We start from the raw sequence: 21,217 nt of genomic DNA on the forward strand, positions 1-21,217 counted from the left end.
TGCATGTTATACAATTTATTTTATTTACAGTTACAGTGTAAGGATGTAGAAATTCCTACTACTACAGTTTTAAGAGATGAACAAAATGAATTATTTCTGAAATGTGAAAAGTAATTCTATTTACGAATTTTTTTAATATTTTTTTCTTCCTGAGTTTTTTTACCTTTTTTACAGTTTGTATGACAATTAATTTTATGTTTTAAAGCACTTGAGTTTGTGTATATTTGTGTTTCAGCCTAGCAAAATTAAAGAGTCCTCAGTTCCCTGATATAAAATATTTTTTAAACTTAAATTTTTTATATGAGGGAAAAACTTAAAGTTCAACAAGATTTTTCTGCATAGAAGTAGTATTTGCAGTAAAACTTAGGGACATTTTAAAAACAGCCAATATGACAGGTTTAAAAGCATATTATAGCTTGTAGTTATTAATTGTAGATTATTAATCCAGTCTGGCAAATCACTGAATTAGAACATTTATGATGAAAATGTCTATAATGTTAAAAAAAAAAATGTTGTTACTTGTTACTATTAATGGCATATTAATTTTGCCTGGGAAATCGTTAAATAAAATGATTTAAGATGGTAATGTCCATACTGTTTGAAAACATATTATGGCTTATTACCATTAATTGTAACATGGAAAATCATTAAATGTAATAATTTATGGACAATACTCAAAAATAGAAGAAACAAACAGGGTGCGTAGCATTTGTAAAAAGTACTTAAAGGTGCTTTTTTGGGGATTTCGTTATTAAAAGCTTTTAAAGGTGCTTTTTTCAGCAGGCGTTTTTAAAAAGTGCTTTTTTTCTGAATAATTTTTTTTCCCTTCAGTGATATCTGGTGGATCCCATGCATTTCACAAAAAATGGGGAGTTTGACCGAAACCCGAGTGCTCCAATTCGGAGAGAGAATATCAGATCCTTATGAAATGTTTTTCTTTTTAATTTATTTTAATTTTGTTCTTGTTTATTTCATTTTACTTCTAACACTTTTTTTGATGTAGGGGGTAAGGGTACTTTTGTTCTGAGTTCAGGGTCAAGTTGAGAATTTTTTGAGTGCTTGAAAATCTTTGTAAAGTGCTTGAAAAGTTTTTAAAAAGTGCTTATTTTTGATTCAAAGATTTGGCTACGCACCCTGAACAAAACTTTTGTTTCTGTTTATTCTAAAACTGATTTTCTTCAAGTTTCCTTTTTAATGTTCTTTGATTATTATGTCTTAATTGATACTTAGGCTTAATTTCTGCTTGTTCATGTACTTTTGGGAACTCTTAAGTCTTCTGATATCTCTGAAACTTCTGATTTTGGAAAGGAAAAAAAAAACTAATGTCATAAAAACTATATTTTAAGTCCCTTGCTCTTATACTTTTTACATTGAAACTAATGCATTTGGTACTTTGGTTTAACACAAATTGTTTAAATAACATTTGTTTTTGATACAAAAAAAATGAATGTGAAGATGAATTTATGTTGACTTTAATTTACGTTGAATTTAATTTATGCTTCTTTCTTTTTCATTAGAAATGGAGTTCACGGGTTTTCTCCACTTCAACAATCTGTTGAATTGTATCCCTTATTTGTGTAAGTCAATATCATTTCTAAAATTCTAGTTTTTATATTATGAGTTTTGCATTTAATATTTTTACTAAATGTATATCTCTGTTTGATGCGTCGCATTGTAAGAAATTGAGGATAACGATAATCGCCACAGTAATTAGTATACTTACGATTGGAGGAAAATGCTCTTCGCGTGAGCTTGTGGTCTTCGATTTCTGATTGAGAGAATTGCTCTTGACACACGCACACTTGATACCATCAATGCACTATCAATGCTTTTCGGCATGTGCGTAGACATCCATGTCTATGATGCATCATGCATACATCACAATTTCTAATGCTTTGAAAAAAATGCTAATCCAAGCATGGAATCGTCAATTATTGATTTACATTTCCTAATAGATTGTCTTGTCCTACTGGAGGCAATTTGGTACCCATCGATCTATAGCTGGATGGCCTTCAAGTCACCACTGAGCCCGCTTGCAATTTTGTCTGTTAAATTTTAAATTTTTGATTACAAATATTTCTAGATGAAAGACACTAAAAAACTAGTAAATTTTTCATCCTAGCTTATTAAAAGTGTTCACTAAAATCTGTAGATATAAGGCTGTAATTTTTAATAAGTTAGGTTATATTTTTACACAGAAGAAAGGCATAAAGTTTGGAGAAAAGTATGGAGACCAGCATAAATATTCTATTTTGTTTAAATTTCAGTTCATATGTGAATACATCCTGAAAATTCTAATCCTGATTAGGGTTGTAAAGAATGTACTGAACATTTACAGTCTTTTTTTCTTTTTTTTTTTAAATTTAAAAAAAAAAGAAAGAAAGAGAGCTCTGAATATTTCTGTAAATAATTCAGACATATTTCTTTAAATATTAACATGTTCAGCTATTTGGAAAACAATTAAAATTACACTTAATCATTTAAGCTCAATTTTAAATATTAAAATTTTTTATACTTCATTGATTTAATTTGCTTGTTTGTCCAATTAACAGTGTCATGAAAGTTCTAAATTCATTGGGTCATCCCTCTGTTGAAGTTCGAGAAACAATTCAAACTGCACTTCAAAATCCTAATAATATGAAGAATCTCTTAAGGGTTGGTATTTAGGATGCAAAATTTCGTACTCGTTTATTAATTTATCAAGTTTTATGTTTGATAATTTTTTTCAGGAATCGGCTAACTCTTGTCATGTACCTGTTGATGGAGCAAGTTCGGAAGGGGAAATATATAAGTGCTGTCTCTATGACCTAAAAGCTATGCAAGAAGCTATTAAGTTCAAAAGGTTGGAATTATTATTTTTTAAACTGCTTTATTAATTTTTATTTTGATGTTTCAGAAGGAAGAAAGAATGAGCCATTATAAAAAACAATAAAAACCTCTTTCAAAAAGAAAAGATAATTAGTCATGGTAAATATACATTTAGAAACCTATTTCAGAATGATGAGAGACTGAGTCATTGAGAAAATACAATAAGAAACCTGTTCCAGAAGGAAGGGAAGATGAGCTATGTTAAAAATACAATAAATACCTATTCTTTTATGAAGAGGGAATGAATCATAAGAAATACACTTCGAAAACTTGAGGATTGTAGAATTTTTTTGATTCAATTTTTTAACAAGCAAAGTTTATAACATTTAAATGAATTTTCCAGATTGCCAAGGGAAAGCAAAAACAAAAATTTATACTTGACCTGCCTTAAATTAAAAAAGTAGAAGGAATTTGAGTAAATTAGTTTTATTGCGTACTTTTTTTTTATTAATGTTTATGACTTTAATATCAAAAATAAGTTTCAATAAGTATAACTTAATGTGTGGGGATATTATTACATAAACAAGAATTTCAGCATATCAATCATTTAAGATACATTTAGGTTGTTTTTTTTACGATAAGTTGAACCTACATTTTTGTCTTCCTTTTAAATGAAAAAAAAATTAAGCAGGTTTTATTGTATCTTTGAATTGTTTGCTTTGTTCGTATTAGGTGTAAGATTTTTCCTGATCAAAACAGCATTTCACTGGTTCTTAGTGATGACAATTGAGTTTGAGAACCATTGTCTATTCATTTTTTTTCTCCAAAAATAGTAATTTTTTGTTTTTTTGAAGATTGCATTCAATTTAAATAATAATAAAAGTAAAGTATATTATAGTTAATTGTTATTCTTTTAAACAAAGTTGCCCTTATATATTACTGCTATTACCAGTATTCCTTCTAGTGTACCAGAATTGTTCCTTAATGGTTACTAATGTTGTGAGGTTGAAGAGTCATTATGAATAAGGATGTAGAGATATCTGTTTGTGAGGGAAAACTATTGTTATAAAATGCTTAGAACCTCAAAAGTAAAACTAAAACATTTATTTTAAATTCTTAAACTAAGCAAAATTTCATAAGTTTTTTAAAGTACTTATTTGACAGTAAACACTTTGAATGGTACATGCTATACTAGAGATCCCATTTGAGACATCCAACAGAAAATTTACAACAAAAAAAGAACTAGCTTTGATTTAAGAATAAACCACATATTGCCGATTTGCTAATCAACATAGTAAATATCTAATTTCAACAAATAACCAAGTTGATTGAGATCTCCAACATGCTTATTCAAAGTCATATACGTATTAACTCAACCAAAGAATAGAACTAGTTATTCTAGTTAGGATGCAGGGTTTTACCTTTAAATTGTAATTTCTTAGCTGGTGTCAAACAAAATCCTTAAAATTTTGGCATAGGCTGGCAGAAACACTTAAAATAAAAATAAATTTTCATTCTTCGTAATGAGTTTTAAAAGCAGTGCAGAAAACAGATTATATATTTATGCAACTTCAAATCTATCCACAAATTAATGCTCCTGCATTCTGATTCCATAAGAGTGGACCTTTGACATTCTAAATTTAAATTGACATTCTTGTGGAAGCAATGCAGTTCTGTTGCATTATTGTTTTTATTTGGTTATTTTGCGATGAATTTTGTTATATGAAGCATTTAAATTTTCCTTCACATTCACTATACTAGGAGGGATTCTTGCTATAAAACATTTCTTACTTTTATCATTAAATTACTATTGAACAATGTTATAATTTTTTTCATTTTGAAGTACAAATTTTGTGTTTTTAAATTGCTTTGTAAAGTTTTGTTATTTTAAAATTCAATTTACCTTTTAACGGCTTGATAAATGTTTCTAATTTTTAATGATGTTTTTTATAATGAATGCTTCTCCTTAATGTAAGGAAAACTTTGTTCTTTAAATTTTTATTGTTTAATATATTTTAGACTGATGTTGCAAGAGAAATATAAAAAATTTCCACAGACTGAAATCAAAACAGAGTTGAATAAAGTAGAAGCATTGTCTGGTACCATTCAAGAGCGAATAAGGGACATTAACTCTATATGTTTGTCCTGTAAGTACTCTCCAATTCTTGCTTCTTTTTCTACCCAAAAATCTATGCAAATATATTTCTTTTTTAATTAGGTACTTTTTTATTTTTTATACATTTTAAAAACCAGAACAATTTACTTATTAACTTTTTAAAAAGCTTTATTCTACTACTCAAGATTTTAAGGCTCTTTAGGGGGGGATCCCACCCTGAGATGGTAAACTATTAATGTTTTTCTTGAATTTTTTTAAGTAATAGAGACCATGCAGAGACTCCTTGTTTTTTTATGTTATTTAGCTACAATTTAAGTCTATTTTAAAAAATTTTCTTTTACAAAATAATAAAAAATAAGTTGGTGGCAGCTCCGTGTGGCTGGTCATATAAAAGTAGCACCTCACTGGCCTCATGGATTCTCCATGAAAGTCCTGAAACATAGGAAAACGATTTTGTTTAGATTTTCTGAAACATAAAGACATAATCTAAAAAGTAGCCTAGCGGTTTTTTGATATTCGCAAAATTTCCATAATGGCGGCAACTTAAAAAAAAGTTAAGTTTTTCATTTAAAAAATATTCATTAAAATACTAATATAAAATCGAAATATAAAAATATCAAAAAAATCCTATTCTACTTTCTAAAGAATATATTTTTACGTAATTTGAAATAAAGAAAAGCTTATTTCAATGTATAGATTATGAGAAAAACGTTAGGCCAGGTCTAAAAACAGCGTTTTGATAAAAACTCATTTAAAGTTTTGACTTATGGTAGGAGAAAACGTTTAATTTCATTTGTATAATGGTCGATAAATGAAGTGTGTACAATAAGTTTCTATATACAGTCAACAGAATGGATGAAACACAAAAAGAATGTCGCCCCTCCTAATCCGGCCGAACGGGCCTTTCTACCTGCTTAGCGACGATTCTCTATTTTCCGGTATAACTTCCAAACGAAGTTAGGTACCGAGAAATCGTTTTAGACAGACTTTAGAAAGGGTACAAAGATTCAATTAAATTTGTAAGTAAATTTGAAAAAATAAAAACATATTTGATTTTATGTTTGATTAAACATGTTTTGGCAAAAAATGCCAAGAACTGCATTTTTCACTAATTTTAAAAGATAATCACTCTAAAAAATAAAAAAAAGAGTGAATGTGTATCTCCAATGAAAATGAGTGCATGTCCATAGCTAGACAACAGTATAAATAATATAAGAAACCAAAACTTTGTTGCTGCTTTCTTCAGATAAACCACTTCATACATGTTTACTTTTAATGAGATGACCTTGAACTTTTATATTTTGAAGGGAAGGTTTTTCTTAGGATTTTAAATTGCATAGTATTCATTTTCCATAGCCTACTTTAACATTAAGAACAAACTGATCAAAAAATTCGAGGCATTTTTGAAAAATAAAGATAGAATTTTGCAAACTCACTTGAAAAATTTTAATTGATTAGATGTACAATACAAATTACGTATTGGCACATGCCTTATTTTTCGACTTGCCGAAATTGTAAACACATTTGTTAAGTCTAGGTTCAAGCTTTTATATTCCCCAGTCATAGAACAGTGCCGCCTGTTTTCGGAACAACATTTTAACTTCAGTTTTGGTCTTGTCGTCATGAAAGGTTCTATCAGACTTATATAAACTTTTCTTTTGCTGCTATCTGTGCAGTATCCTTACTTTTTGAAATGCCTCATACAATTATCATTTTTTTAAAATGTGTGTCTGATTTTCAAAATAATTGCTTTTAAACATTTGAGCTTTCTTTATCTTAGATTAGCTGAAGTTTTGAAATACTATTGTCATGCATACTTGATTTTAATTAAAATTGTGTGCAAAATAATCAACTTTTCTAATTGTTTTTTGTTTAGATTCGAAATATGAATGAAAAGTCAACTCTTCTGCATGCATGTTATTTTCAAATCTATTTGGAAAAGAGGAAATGAAATCTGTGATATACATTTGTTGTAAATATAATAAATATGTTGATCGACTCTTTTATACTGTTTTTATAATTTTTTTTTATATAAACCTCTAATATCACCATACAAAAAGGGCTCAATTAATTTCTCTGATTTCTACACTTATAAATAGCATTTTAAAAATTATTGTAAAATTAACATTTATTCAATTCAGATTATACATCTTAAAAACTATTTTTATTGAGCACAACTGAAACAAACGTATCTTATTGATTGATGATTTCTGCTGCAATGAAACAGTGTAAGAAAAAATAGCTTATTCACACAAATTTTGATTTTAAATCTTCGAAATTAACTTTATAATCAATAGTAATATCATGCCGTTGCTAACAGTAACACTCAATTCGACAGTTACAACTGATAGAACTGAGCATCAGTATGGGAACTGTTCACTGTTACGCATGCCTGATTATGATTTGTGTTTTCAACATTCTTTGCGAAGCCTGAGTGAAGGAACAAAGTTACAACTATATAAGATCAATAATTCTATATGGAAGCGAGTGATGGACCAAAAAGAAAAAAGGCACTTATTTGCGAACATTAGATCTTGAGAAGTACAGAATTTTGGAGAACAAAATATGGTTAAGGTATGTAAAATCAAGCTAATGAGATTTCTTGGGCCTATCTATAAATACATCAACAGTAACAAAGTAGAAAATTAAACTTCCCACAATCCTGGTATAAAAGGAAATACAAACACACCATATACTAGATCAGAGATGCACAGTATATGACCCATGAGCCAAAAAACTTCGGCCCTTAAACTGTCCAAAATATGAAAGGAAAAAAAATGGTATCGGAAAAAAAATTTCAGTCATGTTATGCAATTGTTCATAGCCTATTTTAGTGTTTTGAAATTTTAACCATTTCATTCTATAAATTTTATTATGGCAGTAATATCTTGTGAATCTGCCCAACTGTGTATATTAGAAAAGAGAAAACTACAGAAAAAAATCTAGAAAAAAAAGTTTCAAAAATTGAAAGAAAATAATTGTAATTTCAAGTATTAACAACTATAACATTAATCTGACATTGTATTCCATAACTTCGCCTTGATGAGTCACACCCGCAAAATGAGAATTAAAAGCAAACATTTTTCATCGGAAAGATCACACAAAATTTTTTTACGGCATGAACGATCACGGTTGTTGTTGTAGTTCATTTACGTCGCACTAGAGCTGCACAATGGGCTATTGGCGACGGTCAGAACGATCACGGAGTTAACGCATTGGTTACAATTCAAATAATCAGAAATTATGTGTTTCAATAATTTTCATTATTGCAGCAAACGCATTTCGTCAATAAATACTAAATAAAAATATTCCAATTTTAGGTAAATCAAAAAATTAGGATCCTTAAATAATTGAAGATCGAAATGGTTTAGGTGTCGCTCAATAGAACTCTCAACATATAACAACACCAACACTTCACATCCTTTCACTATTAGCAAGTGAAAAATCCCAGGTAGAGAAAGAGCTTCAATTTCTGTCTTGATTTAGACACAAATTAAAAAAATTTTAAGTTAGGAAACTAAATGACTAATACAAGCAAGAAAAGAGTTCATTGTCAGAAACTAGTAATTTTATCATGTTCATGTTAAATGTCTTTGAAAATTAATATGCATTTTGTTAATGCATAATACTAGGAACTTTCAACAATAGGAAGAAAAAATTTTTTTATTATTCCGCATATCCTAATTATGATAATTTTTTACAGTGCTTAAAAGGTGCTTATTTATTTATTATTGTTATTTTTTTTTTTTTTTAATTTGGCTACATACCCTGTTTTAAATTGTCATAATATTAAAGAAAATTGTTGTAATATTAAAGAAAATAATTTAAATGTTACCAAATTATATACCTACTTTAATATTTTTTTCTACTTCTGATTTATCGAAATATAATGGAGAAATACTTACATAACTTCATCATTAGAAAAACCATGAGACGAAATCCAAAAGCAAGGGTAGAAATGGTTTAGTTAGTGGAACTTAGGAAATCATCTATAATGAACATTAAAAGAAACTGTCTATAATTTTTAATTTTGTAAAAATAATTTTAAGTGAGCAAACTGGAAATTTTTAATAATTCTATAATTTAATTAACGCTATAGTGTGCTGAATCAACAATCTTATTTAAAAATAATGTTAACCCAATATTTAAATTTCAAAAAAAAAAATTGTTAAAATAGGAATACAATCTGTGCGTCCCGCAGTTGACTGATCCCAGCAGATCACTGAAGTCAATCATCACTTGCTGCGGTCAGTGTGCGGGTGGGTGACCACTTGGATTAGTCTTCGTAGGGACCGAGGGTGTGCGGTATTGGTTCTCGTTAAACAGTTCGACCCCAAAGTGTTCGATTTCGCGGGCTGTTCGTCGGGCTACAAAAGCGGGGGTGCCATCCCCTCTGCAGAGGATCAAAATTGTGATGGCTTGTCTTCGGATCATCCTCAGGGATGTTTCCCAGACCGTCGCCGATAGCCCATTGTGCATCTCTAGTGCAACGTAAATGAACAACAACAACCTGCGCTATTTTCATTTTTATAAAATACAACAAATTATTGTGTTTTATGAAAACAAAAGGCTTAACAAACATGTTATTTAAGTACCAGAATGAGACAAACAAAAAAAATTTTTTTTTCATGAACTTTTGAAAACTTATTTTATTTTGCTACTTGTTTTACTAGAACTGCATAATAGACTATTTGCGACGGTCTGGGAAATATCCCTGAGGATGATACGAAGATATGCCTTCATAATTTTGATCCACTGAGGGGTCCGCTTTACGAATCTTTTTAACCAATTCCATTGAATATATTTCCCAGGTAAGAGATTAAGCATTACGAGCATTGGAATCGAAATGCGCTACAGGGCCGGCCAGGTGGCCGAGTGGTTAGCGTGCCTCACTGCGAAGCCAATGGCTGCGGGTTCGAATCTTGCTCTGGACATGGATATTTCTCTCTCTCTCTCTGTTGTCTTCTGATGTATGAATGTGGCCCACCCTATGAACGGGTATTTGTGGCAGTGTGGCGTGGGTAATGTTGCTCGCCTCCGTGACTTTGGTTCGCAGGTGCCCACTGGGTAACGATAAATGAACAACACTTCCAGCATCTTCTAAGGCGAAGAACGAAAGTTCAGTGCCTGCCGTTATTAAAAAAAATGGGCTACAGCTGGCATAGAGCAGAACCTTCTACCTATGGCAAGACTTATTCACATGCTTTCACCATTAGTGTAAAGAGTCATAGGAAAAGGAAGTTACGTTAGTTTAGTAAGTTAGTTTCTCTCTTTATTTTTAAATAGATTAAAAACTTTCAAGTTGGAAACTATTTGGAACTAGAAACTACATTGAACATAGTTCCAAAGAAAAAAAAATTATTTTTGACAGTTACATACGAATAATCGCTTTCTGTGAGAATGTTGTTGTTGTTGTTCATTTACGTCGCTCTAGACCTGCACAATGGGCTATTGGAGACGGTCTGGGAAACATCCCGGAGGATGATCCGAAGACATGCCATCACAATTTTGATCCTCTGCAGAGGGGATGGCACCCCCGCTTCGAAAGCCCAACGACCTGCACCCGAAATCGAGCACTTTGCGGTAGAATCGTTTAAAGAGGACCCATACCACATACCCTCGGTCCCTACGCAGACCAATCCAAGTGGTCACCCACCCGCACGCTGACCACAGCCAGTGATGCTTGACTTCGGTGATCTGCTGGGAACCGTGTCTTAACCATCAGTCCACTGCGGGACTTCTGTGAGAATGATTCTGTAGAGTGCGTCAGTGAATCACTTTCACGCACTACTGATGGCCGTCTGCGGTGAATAAAATTGTGATTAGTGTAATATATTCTGCCAAAAACCAATCAAGCGCCCTTTCGTTTTTTAATTGTTGATGGTAAAAGTGCGTGAATTGTATTTAGTGTAAACGCTGCTTTGAAACAAAAAAATGAGNAGTCGAGTACTTTACGGTATAACAGTTTAACGAGGACCCATACCGCACACCCTCGGTCCCTACGCAGGCTGATCCAAGTAGTCACCCACCCGCACACTGACCGCAGCCAGTGATGCTTGACTTCGGTGATCTGCTGGGAGTCATGTCTTAACGATCAGTCCACTGCGGGACTTCTGTGAGAATGATTCTGTGGAGTGCGTCAGCGAATCACTCACTACTGATGGCCGCCTGCGGTGAATAAAATTTTGATTGGTGTAATATATTCTGCCAAAAACCAAGAAAGGTATTTTTTTTTATCGTTGATGGTAAAAGTGCGTGAATTGCATTAAGTGTAAACGTTGCCTTTAAAAAAAAAAAAAAAGAGTGGAATTTTTTTTTTTTAAAGAAACATTTGTGCAAAAACTGGGTACATATTTCAGTATTTACAAAAGTCGGAACTGAAGTGAAGCGTATTACCTGAAAGTCTGCAAAAAAGATGGCTGTTCCACCGATTGAATTAGCTCCTCCGCTACGTGTATCTCCTTTTATTAGGGTATATTAATTATTATTTTTCTTTTTTTATTCTACTATATATTAATTAACTTTATATGGAAAAATTAAGATAGTAGTTGATTAATATTTTGTAAAATTTATCATCTCTGTCTTAGCACAACGATTTAGAGGTCATTCAACATATATTGTGAATAACTAGCTTTAAAATGACTAAAAGTGATTCGTAAAAATCGAATAATACTATTCTGTAAGCCTTTTATATCACACTGTCTGCAAATAATAAGTATTTCCAATTGTTGAGCGTTTTTTAGCCGTTGTAAGTAGAATGCTTATAGATATGACAAGATGTAAACAACAAGTTATATTTTCTTTTTTCTTCCTTTATTTCATTCTCAGTCCGTTGTGTTAAAATGAAATAACCGATAATGTAATTGTATATTGAAAAACAAGAGTATGATAATTTTCCAGCTTCCGTAGTCCGCATTACTGGAGGTGTTAGACATTTACCGATAAGTACTTTACGCCGCGATGTAGACAAACGTAAGTATAATAAAATTAAGGATTGCTATTTTTTTAGCTTCCATGTCAAACTGCTACAGTGACCGCCAGTAATAAGGTCACTGGATTATAAAATCAGCTGCTTTTTAAAATCATATCTTTAAGAACGGAATCATCACAGTGTTGAAACATACACAAACCGTCGTTTGATAAAAATCATCTTTGTTTTATAAAATCAAAATTTTAACTATTCACATGTTTAAATAAAGAAATCTGTGCTTTCTCATATCTGAACAATTAGAATCTTCTATTTTCTCAAGTTTTTGAAATTATGTGAATAATAAATTTCATTCTACTTTCTATGAGCATAATGAACAAAGTACCAAACAGGCGTGGATTATTTTTCTTAGAAAAATTTTAGTGTGAGAGTTATAAAATTAAGAAACTGGAAGTGTAAAGAAATCAAAATAAAAATTGAATTATAAATTAAGAAAAATATTAAATGCCTATCATCATTCATTGTTATAATCACCACTGTCAGTATGGTAAATCTGCCTTCATAGATGTCAGAAAAGTTATGAACTGAAAGGCTAAGAAAAAAATATTGAAAGTTAAAAAAACTTTGAACTTGTTGAATCTCATCAAACAAATATGTTAATCGTAAATTTAAAAATGTGTCTCATGTTCTGTTATAATCTGAATTTAGTACACATTCAATTTAAAAGTTGTAATTAAATTAGCTTTTAGTGTATCTGCAAAGTATAAATGAAAATTTCTCTTCCTTCTTAATAGTGTTGATATTTTAGCTTATAAAATTGCATGTTTCCTGAACAAACAATGGGTGTGGGTTCTTCATTACTGTTTTATAATTTCACATTTTATTCTTATCCTGTATTTATTACAAGATATTAATTTATCCAAATAAGAATCATTATTGGTAGAAAATTTAAGCTTTGCATTTAATGTGTTTGGATTCATTCACATTTGGTGAAGTTTACTTCTAAATATTCATGTAATTAAATGTTTGAAAGAAGTGTTTTTTAGGTAAACAATTTCTTAAGATATTTTTCTCATAAAAAGGCCTTGATTGCAAAAAACCTATTGCTTCTGTGATATGGATTACTTAGGGAAGTTTTCCATATCAATGTATGCATGCATGAAAATAAATGCCAAGTTTTGGTGACAACTGGGGAGAAGTACATGGGATACTTCACAGAAGAAGATAGAATGGTATAACTAAAAGTCAGTCCCATGCAAGCTACAACATTTTCCTTTAAAAAAATTTTTTCAAGCATTTAACCTTTTTACGTCTTAGTGATAGTAATTAGCATGGGTAGGTCCAATATAGAATTATCATCCCTATTAAGTACTTATATTTATATGTTACATACTGATTACCATAGTGCAAATAGTCCCTATTGGCACTATTAATTATCATTGACAACAAAAATAGGTAATTTTTTACAACCCTCCCAATGCAGATAAGTGTCACATTTTTTAAAATTATCTAAAACTATTGACTGTATTATTTGCATGCTGTGGACTGTAAATTTAATTCTAATTCAAGAGATTGCACTGTTTCTCATCTTTTGAATAATGATCAATTGTTTTGCGAATTGTCATTCAGTCCAGAATAGAAAATCAATTCTTGAATTGGAATGGAATCTTATTTTTTTTTAAAAATAAATTTTCTCCTTTACCTAATGATTAGCAGTTAAATAAATTTGTATTTTAAAATATAGCTGATAATTTTGTACTTCTTTCTCTTAAATATGTGTTCTCTCTTTAAAAATAATCTATTGAATGTTTTTTGGGCAATTCATTTATATCCTTTACTCTTTTTAGGCTTGCCGATATGGTGCCTTATTCACTGGAGTTGTTTATGGAACATTACGATTCAGTAAGATGTTATTTTAGTAGTTTCTGTCAGTTAAAATAATCAGTAGTAGTAATGAAAATAATTATTTGGATTTTTTTTTAACATATACACTGTAAAAAGTTTTAGTGTATCTAAACACTATTAAAATGGAGCAATTACTTCACACAAAAGTGGTGAAGTGATTTTTACTTTGTAATTTTGCTTGCAAGGTTTAAGTAGGAAACAGAAGTTAAAGAATTTTTCGTATCTTTTTACTTTGCTCATTATGTTAGATCTGAATGATGCAAAATGCACGTAAAGTTCAATCCACACCTTACCCAAGCATCTGTAGAATTTTATTGTGTGGTATTTATGTTTTATCCACAACTTTTTCCAAAAATTTTCAATGTAGTAGGATTCTTTGTCTTACTGTATTAAGATTCATTTTTTATGTTTACTACTCATAAAAAGTCTGATTTGTTTTGAAAATGAGACATAACTGGATTTAGATTTTAGTCTTGCTTAAATGTAATAATCTTCCACATATTTTTTTTTTTTTAAGCCTTTGTCTTAAGTTTGATCCACTTTTCCACAGCCTGAGAATAAAAGGAAAACTTAAATATTTCTCAATTGTGAATTGTAGTGTCAGAAAAGATGAATTAATATCTTCATTTTGTCTTGTAACATAAGAGAAGGAATTGCCACATAACAGTTTCAAGTAATGTTTCCTAAATAATCGGAAGGTTGACTTTATTTTTGGTAGTATGAAATTTTTAAGCTCGTTTTTTTTATAGTTTGTTTTGCTTTTAAGATTTTAATGTATAAACTTTCTATTGACAATAGTTAGAAATCTTATATGGGGAAAATAAAGAGGACTATTGGACAAACTGTATCATCTGCATACAGAATTGAGAATTATCAGACAATGTTACAAGGTGCTTGCATTTGAAACGTTAATCGAATACTGTTTGATGACAAGAATTAGCTATAGATCAAATTTTATACTATTAAAGATGAGCTTTCAAGCTTTGGATTATTTTGAAATCATTAATTAGAGTTCTTGTGTGGTATATCTTCCAATTCTATAAGATTTAAGTGAAGGTGATATTAGATTAGTCATCAATTATGACTGCAAGCAAACATAAGCTGCATAAAAATGTGTCAGACTTATGACTGAGGCTTTGGGTAAAGTCTACGGGTGTGAAGCAAGCGTTGAAAATATGTCCGAGCTACACCAAAGTTTAGATTACCATCAGATATACCTAAAATTCAAGCATAAAAAAAATATCTCCAAAAATCAATCTTTAAATGTTTAGTAGATGTAAAAAAGAAACCTAATCAATAGAATAAGCTAAAGAATCCTTCTGCATTGAAAATCATCTCCATATATATTTCTCTTACACGGTGACAAAAAATAAGCCTCATTACAACTCCCCGAATGGCACCGCTAGAAAATCGACCAATGATTGCCGCTAAAAATGTCACATGCCAAATCTAGCTCAGGTGGCTCAACATATAGCGTTTTTAAAAACAGAAACTGAAATAACCAGGGAGAGCATAAGCTAGGCAGAAGTGAGTACTCTTTGTCGATAGATCTCTATATTTTAGTATTTTGTTGAAAGCGTTTTTTTTTTCTTTGCAAATTTATATATTACGAATTTATGTGACAATTTTTTATTTATGTCATGAATTTATTTGTTTTACTAGAATTTATTTGTTTATGCAGATTTTTCCATAGCAATTCATTTTTTTTTTCAATTTTTATTAGGCTTAATTATAGCCAAAATTTTAACCTTTTTAAAGAGATATCAGCTTTAGAAATTTTATCTTAAGATTTTATACTATAGCACATTTCTAATAGGTTTAACGAATTACATATCATTCATTTGAATACAAATTTATTTTAATGACTTAGTATTTACCATAAATATGTAATTTTTTTTTTAAAAAAAAGGTTGTTATATGAATTTGAATGATTGTTTTGAAATTTTAGAATTTTGTGCATTTACAATGCACCTAAGTTAGTAGCGAGCGAAGCGNTGTCATTTATTTGAATACAAATTTATTTTAATGACTTAGTATTTACCAAAAAGATGTAATTTTTTTTTTAAAAAAAGGTTGTGAAAGGATTTGAATGATTGTTTTGAAATTTTAGAATTTTGTGCATTTGCAATGTACCTAAGTCAGTAGCGAGCGAAGCGATCTTGGTTTGCAAAGCAAACCATATAAGATTGCGTAGCAATTTTCGGGGGTTGGCGAGCATTAGCGAGCAGGGGGCGCAGCCCACTAGTTGTAAATATTATGTAAATATCACACGAAAAATGTTTTTTAAATTTATGAATAAACCTTCAAATAATTCTATTTTTGCCTCTTTATTTACACCAATGTTATAATTATATTCACAGTTTTTGTATCTTAAACAATGAGATGTTTTTTTTTTATAGAATATTTGAAAAGGAAAGAAACAAAGATAAGAGATTATAACCAGAAACAAAAAGCAATTCTAAATGCTAAACTGGAGGAAGAAAATAAAGCTGCCACGAGGAGTGAGTTTCTCTCTTTGTATAACTTATCTGTACTCACTGTTTAATGTTTATATAAATTTTGAGAATGTTATATTACGTATGTTTCTCATGAACCAGCTAGTTCAGTGTGGCTTAATTTTATTTATTAATAATATAATGGGCCACCACAATTTTGCTAGATATTAAAAACTAAGAGTTCTAAAGAACCATGACTGCTAAAGTTTCACTTAAGAGCACAGGTCTTTATTTAGAATTATATTAATAATTCTAAGCATTCTAAATTTTCGATAACTTCCAAGTTTTGAAAAAAGAAAAGAATCTATGATATTGAACAGTTGATAATTTTGATACCTCTTTATATTAATATGCCCATTTTTCCTCAAGTAAAATCAGCTTTGTAATTTGGTACTTAGAATGATTTTAATTTTCACCAAAGAATTTAGTACCCTAAAAAAAGTGTCATAAGTTTTTCTTATGCCTCTCGTTTTTAGCATAATAGAAAAGAGAATAGTTGCTAGAGAACTATTAATAGATGTTCTATTAAATTAGGTTTTACTATGTTCATTTGAGCAAAATATTGAAGTACTGCAGTTATTTTAATTTCTTAAGAAATTCATTGCATTTATTTTTCTTCTCAATTGTTGCTTTGTAGTATTCATAATATATTAAGTATAGCTTTGAAATATATACTGTTATTTAAATTAGATTCCAACTCTAAACTGTTAAAAAAATTGTTTTAATATTTGATATATCTTTTCCACTTGTTTTGGAAGAAACCTATTTAGGCAATTCCATGATACAAATGATTACATAACAAAAAAATAAACATTTAATATCATTCCTCTAACAACAAATTTCTTAGCTTCTTATTTTAACTATTTTGACATAAAATAAAAATTTGTAGTTTTTAAGTACAGTGAAATCTCTCAAGAGCGATCACTCTCCGTTCCACAGTAAAATGGTTGTTGATTCAGGCTGGTTGTTCGTAGGGGTTACCTCCATTGACTTCAAAATTGTTATCAAAGGTACACGATTTTTGCAAACGATTTTAATTATAGTCGTTGTGTTTTCTTGGTGCACCACTTCCGTTGGCGCTGTGAAAAGACGAATCCAGAAATAAAATTTAGCGTCTATAAAAACTATCCCAATTTATATAATTATAAGTAAAAACAAATTAACCAACTAAGAACAATATATTTTTTTTAAAAGTTTGCATTTAATATTATATCTTAAAAATTAGCTTTAAAAGATGAGAAGAGGTTTGTTTGAGATGCCTTGTTTTTTCTAAAATAGCTTTTTTTCCTAATTTAACTGTCAACTATAAAAGTAAATCATTGATAGCAATATCTTTGGTGCACTTCGACTGCATGAGGCTGTATCGTCAAAAAGAGCTCTCCGAATAAGTGCCTCACAAATATTTTGAATATATTTTAATCTACTATTTTGTAGTGTTAAATTTTTTGTTTTGATATTTTTGTTGTTTCCTTATTTCACCTTTTCCGCATTGGGTGCACATATTTACTCAATCACTGGGAGAGGTTTTAATGGTCTCTTCTAAAGGTTTTCTTCAATGCAAAGCTTATGGAAAAAAATTTGTGCCTCTCAAAAGTGGTCGTAAATAAAGGTGGTCTTTCCTGGTGGGTTCACTGTATTTTGTAATGCTACGGAAAAGGTTATTAAAATTTTAATATAGTTTGTTTTGTAACTTCAGTCTCGTACAAATTGAAACATCAGTCACCACAGCTTTTTCTCTGTTTTCCGCTTTTTATATTTCGTTTAAGATTGAGTCTTGTTGCCTAAAATATATTCAATTGTTATGAGATTCAGGATTTTATGTTTGTTTACAACTGAAATATTTTATGGAAAAGTTTGTTTATTTGAAGAGGATCCTGTTGAAATACATACTCCAATTCACACAAATATTAGATTTAGTAAAAAATTTATTTTAACTCGGTTGCTCCAACTATACTATTGATAGCCATCGCGTAGATATCTTGTGTTTAACCTCTGAAATTACTTTCAATAGGATGTGTGAATAAAGCATCTTTGTAAAATACTTAAAACAGAGTTGATGTTTTGTTCAGAAGAAATTTATTTCTTCCATAGAATTAAAACAAACTGGAAAAAACAGGAACAAACTGGGCACAATGGAAGAAACTCAAAATGATCAATATATATTTTTAAGCATCCATTCTTAATACAAATTAGAAAAAATTAGTATGCTATTATTTGCTAATGTAAATTGTTAATGATGTTTTAAGAGTTCTTTATATAATCTTTAAAATAAGTTAATACTATTCTCATTTAAAAAAAGTATTGAACTACAAACAGTTATTTTAATTTCAAAAGCAATTCATATTATTTTTTCTCTTCCCAATTTTTGCTTTTCAAATTTTACTTTTTTAAAATTGATATATTGAAAAGTAGGTAATTTTATTATTTGAACTAGATACTAGATTGGTTTTTTTTTTCTCCATTTTCTCTCCACTTTCTTCATTTTCTCCATTTGGGTTGAATCAAACCAATACTCTTCTAGGAAAGTTTTTACCATTCTGAAAGAAACTTGCCATCCCTGTCATATTAGAACAATTGTAGTTTTTCCTTTTTTAATTAAATTTACCTACAGCTTTAGTAAATTGCTTGTATCACATTTTGTTGTCACTGATATTTTTCTTTCAATTTCAGAGGAAATGCTCTACCTTGCTGAACAGTGCAATGTAACTCCTCCTCCTGGATTCTGAACTCCTGAAGATAAATCTTAGTTCTGTTATCAAATTACTTCGTAAAACAATCCTTTATGTTGTGTGTTAATAGAAAAATAAATTCTGTGACATTTCTTCTTGCTTTTTATTCACTACACATACCATCATATTTCCTTTGAAATTATTTTTACGGAATTGTAAAATATTGATTGCTGTCTTGAAATCTGTCTTATTGTGTGTGTGTGTTTTAATGAATCAAAATAAGCTTGTACATAAGTTATAAACTTTTTTTTTTTAAAAAAAAGAATATTTTGTTATAATTTATTATAATGAGCTGTTCTTATGCAAACCATGCTAACTGCACTTTTGGAGTAAGAGAAGAAAAAAGTTACATTTAAGAGTTTTTCTTTCTTAACTTTACTAAAAAAATATAACTATATTTGTTGAATTTTTCCTTGTCGAAATGTTCTTTCTTTAGCCAAGAAATAAAAAAATAGTATGAATGGCTTATATTTAAAATAAAGCTTTAACTTTATAGTACTGAACTCTATTTTAATAAAGTAATAGTAGTTGGAATTAAAAACTTATAAATATTTTAAACATAAAAAAATTGTAATCTTTTTAAAATCTTATTCGGAAAATTTTTTCCCCACTTGGATTAAAATCAGTGAACAAAACCTTGAGTTTGTCAGTTTGAGTCCAAACAATACTGTCAAGCAGTAACTTTTAAAATCTGAAAAAGAAATGTTTTTTTTTAAAGGAAAAAAGGGAGGGTATTTATCATTTTATTTACAGTTAAAGATGGATAGAACTTCACTTATCAATTTTTCTCTTTCAAAAATCAGAACAGTTATAAAAGTAGAGTTAATAGTTGTCCTGATATTTAAAATTTTTTTAATAAAAAATATTTTTACCTTTTTGTCCCAATATAATTGTGTCCCATTTTCTATGTATTGATCTGAAATTGTTATGATTTTTTTATTGCTTAATAATGGAATTATACTGTGTTCTTTAATTTTTGCAAAATAATAAAAAAGTATGTAATTTGAAAAAAAGGAAAAGAAATATTGTTGAATAATAATTATAACAAATTTGAATGCAATATAATATTGTTTTTCATCAATCACATTTTTAATCTAATATTTTAATAAACCGTGAAACACTGAGATTAATTTAAACTAAATATATTTATAAATGAGTCCTTTTTGAAGGTTTCTTTAAAGACTTGTTTATATTTAATTCTCTTGTATCAGTACAATATTTTGATTCATGAATTTGTTACAAAACGTGCCTTGCAGTTAATTTACAAACAATAAAAAAGTTACAATGTCATTAAAGTTGGATGTTGCCAAAAAAAATAGAAATGGTGTTTATTACTTGTGACAGATTCTATTTATAACTACACTTTAAAAATTGTGGCATAATCAAGGCTGATTGTGTTCCTGGTTTTTCGTATCATTCCTCTAGGACTAGAAACTAGAAGTAGGGCGCTTCCGCGAAACCAAAACTTGTAATCCAACAAAATTTGAACTGCACTCTAAAATTTAAAGTAAGAAATAAATTCTATAGCCTAAAATTTAAATCTTAAAACCTTCACTAACTCGCTTAAATGTGATATTTCCATAAGGGACCAATTTGCAATTTTTTTTTTGGTTTATCTGATTTTTATAGTTTTTATTATTCAGGACTGATTGTGCTCCGGAAAAAATCCGGATTTCCAGAATTTTTGCTAACAGTGATCCGGAAATTGAAGGTCCAGACGTTTCAAAAATTCATTGATCACAGAAGTTTCCGGAAATCCAATTTTCAAAGATGGAACTTAAAAACACAGTTAATTTTATTTGTTTGTAAGGGAGATACTTTATAAACTTATATTCATGATTAATATTAATTTTTGATCAGTAAATAGTTGTTATAATCATAAACTCAAGAAAGAAAGACATATTTGTAAATTTTAATTACTTCTCCAGGTCATCATAGGTATGTATAAATGGTATAGGTATGTGTAAAATTTTAAATATATATTTTAAGTAAACTAAGAAATATTGATAAAAAAGAGAAAAAAACCTTGTTTAAATGTTTTTCAAATTTTTTTAATTTAAAATGTTTTTTTTGTTTTTTTTTTAAACTCAAGAAATTTTCCGGAATTTTGACTTGGGTTCACAATCACCCCTGTATTTAAAACTACGCTAGAATCTGCTGATATCGGGATTCATATTCACATGATTTTAAAATCCAATATTGCAGTTTGTATTTTCGCGTTCTTAAAATCTAATAT

The 21,217-nt window shown here is 29.4% G+C and overlaps 2 protein-coding genes across 15 annotated transcripts in view; both read left to right on the forward strand.

The window, feature by feature from the left end:
- Positions 1–6,928, forward strand: part of LOC107443290 (tudor domain-containing protein 5) — a 37,829-nt gene extending 30,901 nt beyond the window's left edge. For all 14 annotated transcript variants that reach the window (XM_043043878.2, XM_043043873.2, XM_043043879.2 and 11 more), the window contains 6 exons: positions 31–110; positions 1,518–1,577; positions 2,553–2,655; positions 2,730–2,842; positions 4,828–4,955; positions 6,801–6,928. In XM_043043878.2, coding sequence (XP_042899812.1) covers positions 31–110; positions 1,518–1,577; positions 2,553–2,655; positions 2,730–2,842; positions 4,828–4,955; positions 6,801–6,817 — 501 coding nt within the window. In that variant the 3' untranslated portion in view covers positions 6,818–6,928. The remainder of the gene's footprint in view (positions 1–30; positions 111–1,517; positions 1,578–2,552; positions 2,656–2,729; positions 2,843–4,827; positions 4,956–6,800) is intronic.
- Positions 6,929–11,239: 4,311 nt separating this feature from the next.
- Positions 11,240–19,073, forward strand: LOC107443309 (ATP synthase, subunit E). The gene is made up of 4 exons (XM_016057134.3): positions 11,240–11,396; positions 13,700–13,754; positions 16,157–16,258; positions 18,923–19,073. Exons 1-4 carry the CDS (start codon positions 11,340–11,342, stop codon positions 18,976–18,978), a joined length of 270 nt encoding a protein of 89 aa, XP_015912620.1. The 5' UTR covers positions 11,240–11,339; the 3' UTR covers positions 18,979–19,073.
- Positions 19,074–21,217: the final 2,144 nt, after the last annotated feature.

Source organism: Parasteatoda tepidariorum, chromosome 2 (genome assembly GCF_043381705.1).
Source record: "Parasteatoda tepidariorum isolate YZ-2023 chromosome 2, CAS_Ptep_4.0, whole genome shotgun sequence".
NCBI classification, from domain to species: domain Eukaryota; kingdom Metazoa; phylum Arthropoda; class Arachnida; order Araneae; family Theridiidae; genus Parasteatoda; species Parasteatoda tepidariorum.